Genomic DNA, 7,077 nt, shown 5'->3' with positions numbered 1-7,077 from the left:
CACTATGAACTTCCTCGCGTCCTGTGAGGATGTGAAGGTAACGGAACGTGGAATTAACAGCAGTGTGGCTTAGACCTGCAGCTCCATCCCTCCCCCTCAAGGGAGGTGGTGTTCACGTGACCTTACCCATCCGAGCACCATTCACCCCAGGGAGGGGTGGTGTCCCGCCCGCCCTGCCTCTTCCCTCACTTCCTCTCCCTTGTCCCTTACCTGTTCTCCCCAGGACCACAGGCTGTCAGGGCATCAAGGCGGTGAATGCACACGGCCGAGGCTCGACCGTCGGGAAGTGGCAGCTGCAGTGTTGGCTAAATTGATTTGGAAGGATTTCTAACAGCTCTCTCTCTCGCGCCTGTTTCTTTGGATAAAACCTCGAGTCGCGTGGTTACAGTATCTGCGCAGGGCGTTTTCCCAGTGTGGCTGCCACAGAAGCACGAAAAGGTTCTGGTGACCCGAGATGGCATCCATAGTCTCGGAGATCAAGGGGGGAGAAGTACCTCAAAGGATAAGGGGACGGGAGCAGGGGTCGGTGGGGAGGGGGCGGGGAGGGGCCTCTGACCTCCATGCAGGTCTGACCAGCGTGAAGGGGGAGGGGAAGAGCCTCGGCCGTCAGAGACCCGAGGGTCCCAGCCAGGCTGCCCGGTTCTAGCGGCCCCGCCACCCCTCGTCGTTGGCCAGGAGCAGCTGGAGGACCCGTGGGCAGCCGTGAACGCCACGGGCATCCACAGGTCCACAGCTGCGCTTCCTGCTGAGCTTCCTGCTGAAGGCGGGTGTGAGCGGCACCTCCGTGGCTGCCACAAGGCACCGGTGTTTGAGGGCGTGTGTGCTGAGAAGCACACAGATTCTGCGGCCACGCTCAGGCCAGGAACAAATGCGACAGTCAGCTTCTGGCGCTTGCCCGGGTCTGGGTGGTAGGGGTCGGGGTAGGAGGGGGTGAGCCATGGCCCAAGAGCATCCCTTCTCCTAATCTCTTACGTAGAGACGATTCCTCCCTCTGCCAATGAAGCGCTCCCGTGACTCGGTCCCCAGTCCACTGAGATGCCATGCAGTCCTCAAGGCCAAAGCCACCTCCTTCTCGAAACCTTCCCCTTGTTACCTCTTTCCTTGAGGTCCCACACCCTCTGAGCCTGTCTTGTGGCACCTGCTACCTTGGCCTCTGGGTCTTTGCCGAGCGCGCGCTCTACCCCCTCCTCTAGACAGCACCCGGGGGCCGGGCCAGGCCTGGCCATCCTCGCAGGGCTGTTCCCGACACGGCATCTTCTGTCAGCCCATCAAAGGTGTTGGTGTGGAGCCTGTCTAGTCAACTCAAATTAGTGTCCTTGTGTCGATGGGCTCACCGGAGGGGACACCCAGTTCAGTGCCAGCACTGGGCCAGTAACCAACCGCCCCCGCCGAGAACACAGGTGTGCTCGTCCTGCCAGAGACAGCATCCTCAGCTCTGCGCTGACCTGTCACCTGATTCCTGTGGGGCGGACAGAAGGGTTCGGGAAGAACAGACCTTGGGAGGCGCCCTTTACAACTTAGCACAACATAAAGCCCAGCTGATAACTTTTTAAATAACTTAAAAAAAAGCCATTTTTTTTAAAGTTACCTCCCTAAACAGTAGGTAATTAAGATCCCTTCAGGAATAGATAAAGCAAGGAATGCCAAACTGTGAGGCTACGGAGGGAGCGGGGATAAGTCTCCGAAGGCTGTTTGCTGCTCCACGGTGTTGCTCTGGGCCAGCCTTGCCGCAAGATGAGCCCAGTCATTTGGTCTGGAGCGAAAGCTCTTTTAACTCCACTTTCTGTGCTGTTCTGCAGACGCTTCTCACAGGACTCTGTCTCCCTCTGCTCTGGGTCATCTGCTAACATGGAAACGCGGCCGACCCCGCCTAATTGGGCAGAAATGGGCAGAAGGAGCTAGGGAGTTGTTCTCCCTTTAAAAGGAGAAAAGAAGAGAAAGAGAAGAATGAAAAAGAGGCAGAGCCACTTCAGGAAGAAGTGAGCTGTCTTCACGGAGGCATGAGACAGTTTATAGAAATAACCTCCAAAGTGGAAATCTGATGACTGCCTTCTTCACAATATTTACTAGGACTGAAAATCCACTGTCAGGGTGTTATAGAGCTGACAGTTGTACTTCGAGGGAAAAATAAAGCTTCATGAATAGGAAAACTATTTTTAAATGAGTTTTTTTTTTTCAGACCATGCAACAATGTCTTTTATTATGTATGAGTTTTTACAATTATTTCTGCAATCTCTCCATACACAGGCAAAAAAAAAGTACTGTTTAGCATATTGGAAGTTGCAAACCTGATCACTGCACAGAGAAGGGAAACTTATCCCTACAACTCGCTTAACCATGAGGCTGATTCATCTGCCGACCTCCGAGAGCACGGAGGTGAACACAGTAGAGAGACGGTCCCCCATCTGAACCTTCACTGACCACCACTCCATGCCCCTTCCTCGGGCCCAGATCAGCAGCACATTTCTTGCCAACAGTCATGAAATGTCCAAGAAGACTTTCATCACCACATTCGGCTGCTGAAGTCCGGGATGTATGTTTCTTGGGTATCACCAGAAAATGTGTCGGCGCTTGAGGGGAAATGTCACGGGAAGCAAGACACTGGTCGTCCGCATGCACGATTTTGGCCGGGATTTCCTTGCGAACAATCTTCCTGAAGATCGTGTTGCTCCCAGGCCGGGCGGCCTGAGCCTTGGTGATCTCATCCGCCATCCCGGGCTCCCTCCCACGCTGCCGGCCAGGGAGAAGGTCGGGAGGAGGGAGGAGTAAACGAGATATTTTTAATAAAAATTAGGTGCTCCTGACTTGCCGTTGATCTCACTGCCCTGATTTGCTCCTGTGGTACATGTGGTGTTTTCAAAGGCTAACTGGGGACGCCATTCGCTGCCCGTGGCCGCCCCGGCATCACCCCTGCACCCACGTTCCAAGGAGCTCAGGGCAAGTGCCCTCTGGGGCCCACGGTGACAGAGCCTGGACAGGGGTCTGGGCTGCCTGGGATACAGCCCTGGGACGGCCCGGGGCTCCCCTGCCCCTTTCCCAGGGCACCCGCCGAGCAACCGGGCCAAGCCTGCTGGAGAGAAAAAGCAAAGCAGGCGCCCCACCAGGCGGCGTCCCCCAACCTCTCGGCCTCACACCCACACGCCCTCTGCTCCTGACGACCCGTCCTCACCCACTGCACTTCCCGGGGGCAGCACCGCAGGAGTGCAGGGGTCCAAGGGCGGGGGAGGCAGGGGCGGCTCCGGAGGACCACGCTGTGCCGTGGCTGTCGCCCCGTGAGGTCTCCTCTCCTGTTGGTGGCCCCTGCTGCCCGCCGTGCCTGGGGACCCGTGGCAGAGTCAGCCGAGTCCCTGACCCCAAAGGAAAACCCAGACGAGAGGGACAGAGACAGAGGGGGAGAGGGAGAAAGCCGCTGAGCAGAGAAGCAGAATGTGGAGAGCGGGAGAGAGGAGGCTGAAAAGTGTCCACGACAACTGGCGCTCGCCATTGGCACCTGCCGTCTACCCCTACAAAGGTTCAACCGCGCGCTGCTGCAGCTGCGGACCTCCAACGCCGCCTGAAGGTGTTCAGGGCGGAGAGCTGAAACGAGGCCCTCTGCGCTCTGGAAAAGAAACTGGCAGAACAGGTCTTCAGATAGATATTTTCAGGAGCCAACTTTATGAGCCCAATTCCTGTATCTCCTCATATGTAGGAAAACACCCAAATCCTTCATGGTGACGACTGCTCCTCAGGACTAGTAATAATCTCCACGAGACTAGCAGAACCTTCTGTGAACAGTGTGTGCTTGACTGCACGTTTTTCCCTTTCACCAAAATCACATATACACTGACCGTCCCCCTGCCTCTCTGGAGCGGGTTCTCAGAGGTATCTGGGATGCTGTCTCCCGGGCTGCCGTCCTCATTTTACCCCAAATAAAACTTAACTCTCTACCCTCACCTTGTGCGTTTGTTTAAGTCGACCAAAGGATGCTTTTCTCTTGTTTCCTCTCTGGTGGCTTGAACGTTCCTTTAACGTGATTCACTCTCCCCCGCTCCAGGGAGCCGCTGCGGGTGGGGCGGCAGCCCCATGTCGGGAGAGAAAGCGAGTCCTGGGCTCAGCTGGCCCTGCAGGGCCCTGGGGGCAGGCGGCTACGCCCCCGCCCACTGTCCACTTAGTAACCACTTCCAGTAGGCAGGTGACCTGCAGTCACAGCGCACACTGTGAGGAACGTGTTAGGGAAGAAGTCTCCCCACAAAGGCAGACCCAGCTCTGCAGACCCGACCTGGAGTCCCCATCACGCCCCTCCCTGGGGTCCCCGGATCCAGAACCCACAGCTGGCACACAGGATGGTGGCCAAAGGCCTTGAAAGAAAGCAGTCCCCCACTCACGGCCAGAAGTGGAGGGAAATGTCCCGATGGTCAGATCGGGTCTTGAGTTGGAGAGACCTGGGCTTGACCATTCACGCGTCCACTTCTTGGGTGACCTCGCGTGACCAGTCCCCCAGCCTCTCGTTAACCCCAAGTGGAGGATGACAATGCCTGTCCCATAGGGTTGTGGTGACATGATCAGAGGACCCGTGTGCGTGAGGCTGTTTTATCTGGTGGCTGAAAGTTAAGCAAGCAAAGAGCTCAGTCTGCGGTGGGCGAGGGGAGGCACACTGGAGGGCAGGGCGTTTAGCTGAAGCTGCTGGCTGGAGAGGCCGTGTGTTCAAGGCGCCAAACCAGAAGGACCCCTGGAAGCTGACAGGTTCCACAGCCTCAGCAGGAGGACTCTGCAGCGGCCACACCTTCACAAGCCACGTGTGCAAGGACAGATTCCTGGGGTGACCTTTGCCCAACTTAACCTCCTTACCAGCTTGTTTTTAAAGAACAGCCTTTCTGATGATAATCACTGAACTTTAACACATTCCTCGTGTGCCTTTGGCCAAAATTTCAGTGCTTTGCGTGGAAAATGTTCAGGGTTTACTCATTTCTTTCTAATCGTTTGTAAAGCCATTTTCTGTTTGGCCAATATAAAAAAGGTCTAGCTTTTTATAAAATTTCCAGCAATAGATTTGGAATGTCTTCAATAGAGCTGCCAATTTCTTCTACATTTTTGTTGACTTGTTCTTATTTCAAGGATTGTCGGTTTACTGCCTCCTCTCCCTGCGGCTGTGGTTGGAGGGAGGTGGGGCGGGGAGGAGGCCTCGAGCTCCGGGGAGAGGGGCGCAGGAGACATCCCCAGAAGGCTGATCCCAGAGAAAGGAGACTCCGGAGGGCAAAGGAAGCAGAGAGGAGGGAGGACTGAGGGTCTGGGGGGGACTGTGGGAGCCAGCATCCCCCCACCCCCACCCCCAGGGGAGTGCCCTCCCACCTTGGGTTGGGATGACCCGGGGCCCCAAAGGAAGCTGCAGAACAGACACTACAGCTTTCCCCCTTGCTCTCTCTGGCACAGCCAGATGCCCTGTGGGGGACACCCAATCGGTCCTAGGGAGAGGGGCACGTGGTGCTTGTGGGGAGAGACCGAGGCCTCCTGCCAACAGCCGCAGGGGGAGGGTCTTGGTCCATCTCCGCCTATGGGTCCATCGTGATGCTATCCGCTGGAAGGCCTGGGCACTCACCTGGGCCCCACAACTTCTGGACGCCCCCACAGGCACTCCCCTCCGGAGCCAAAGTTGAGGCTCGACCGGACCTTGTGGTTCTCCAGATCGCGGGACCCACGTCCGCGACAACCAGCTGGGAACTTTGCAGAAGAGGTTCATGACTCTCAGGTCCTGGAGGAGACGCGGCCTGCCTGGGCCCCACAGCAAGGTCGGGGTGTCGGGAGGAAGAGTGAGAATACCTGGGGTTCTGCCTTTGTGGGGGTCCAGGTGCGGTGCCTAGGGTTTTGCCGGTTCTCTCTTTATGGGTGAATTTAAAACATAAGAGCGGGAATTAAAGCACAGGAAGTGGAAAGCAGGGTCAGTTTGATCCCCCATCTTTTTTAACCTGGGGTACCCTGGCTTCCTAGCAGGGCGTGGGTGGGGTGGCCGGCTCTTTAGCTAGTCCGGAGGCTGGGAAGTAGTTATCCGAGGCGGGTGGCTTTGAAGTGGGGAGCTCTGCCCTCTAAAGCTTGCTGCCGGCGCTCACATCACAATCAGAAAAGCTAACCGTCAGGCGCTTACACTGCAGGGAGCCACCTGGGAAGTAGGTGCTCCCACTCCATCCTCAGATGACAAGGTGTCTTACAAGAGACCCCGAGCGAGAACCCCCGGCTCATCCACCCCGAGTTCCTGACCCCCAGGAGCCCTGAGCCTGAATCAATGGTCACCATTATTTTAAGGGGTTACGTTTTGGGATACTGGGTTATGTAAACAGAGGAGGAGCGGCCGGATTGCAGAGGCGGGAGACTGAGGCCCGGATCCCAGGAGACCTGTCCGAGCCCCTCCCCACCCCCGCCCCCACCCCCAGGGGCTCTCAACCCCCCCGTGCTTCTGGAACAGATCCCTGCAAGCCTCATAAGCAGGTAAAAGGAACACGGATTCTGTGAGTTGGGACACTGGACAAATTACGGAAATGATCCTTAGATGATCTGACTTTCGGTGAATTGATTTTCTGGGTGTAGCCTAGGACTGGGATACTAGCGTGCTTATGATTTGGAGTCTTAAAACCAGGGTTTCAGAAAGCCTTTCCATTGACATGTGTTGAGGTAGGGGTTGGTGTGAATATGTATTAAGGTAGTAAGGTGTCTCTCCCCCTCCTCCTCCTCTTTCTTCTCCTTTTTCTTCTTCTCCTCCTCCTCCTCCTCTCTCTCTCTCCCCACCCCGCCCCATGTATCTGGGTCATTCTAAAACACACGTAATCAATTCCCTATCCAGAGGTGACAGTACTACTTTCTGCTTTCTGGTAATATGTGATTATGTCTGGGAATAAATTCACCTCTACAGGATGATGGTAAGAATGTGATTTACGGGTAGAATAAAAAGAGAAAGAGAATTCATAAATAACATCTCCACAGATGCTTGAAAGATGACAGTACCACTCTCCCAAAGATGCGGGCGCCTACCTCCCCTTGCGGACACCTATGGTTGCCAGCGAGCGAGCCCGCTGCCAGCTGCTACGAAAGGGTTCTGGGAATCACAGT

General features: G+C 55.9%; 1 protein-coding gene across 1 annotated transcript; it reads right to left on the bottom strand.

Moving 5' to 3' along the window:
* Window positions 1-2,182: 2,182 nt before the first annotated feature.
* LOC130831553 (adenosine 5'-monophosphoramidase HINT1-like) lies at window positions 2,183-4,056 on the bottom strand. The gene is made up of 2 exons (XM_057699790.1): window positions 3,170-4,056; window positions 2,183-2,730 (listed from the first exon to the last, which is right to left on the bottom strand). The coding sequence occupies exons 1-2, from the start codon at window positions 3,482-3,484 to the stop codon at window positions 2,332-2,334; spliced, it is 714 nt and encodes a 237-aa protein (XP_057555773.1). The 5' UTR covers window positions 3,485-4,056; the 3' UTR covers window positions 2,183-2,331.
* Between the last annotated feature and the right edge of the window lie 3,021 nt (window positions 4,057-7,077).

This window comes from Hippopotamus amphibius, chromosome 11 (genome assembly GCF_030028045.1).
Source record: "Hippopotamus amphibius kiboko isolate mHipAmp2 chromosome 11, mHipAmp2.hap2, whole genome shotgun sequence".
NCBI classification, from domain to species: Eukaryota; Metazoa; Chordata; class Mammalia; order Artiodactyla; family Hippopotamidae; genus Hippopotamus; species Hippopotamus amphibius.
The sequence above is the reverse complement of the archived record's forward strand: the minus strand, read 5'-3'. Positions and strand labels throughout refer to the sequence as shown.

Excerpts from the sequence above, each read along its gene's own strand:
- LOC130831553 (XM_057699790.1), bottom strand. The coding sequence starts at position 3,484 with ATGGCGAGCGCCAGTTGTCGTGGACACTTTTCAGCCTCCTCTCTCCCG. Across the intron at positions 2,731-3,169 it reads GCCCCCGGGAAGTGCAGTGG|CGTGGGAGGGAGCCCGGGAT; the intron begins GTGAGGACGGGT and ends CCTGGCCGGCAG.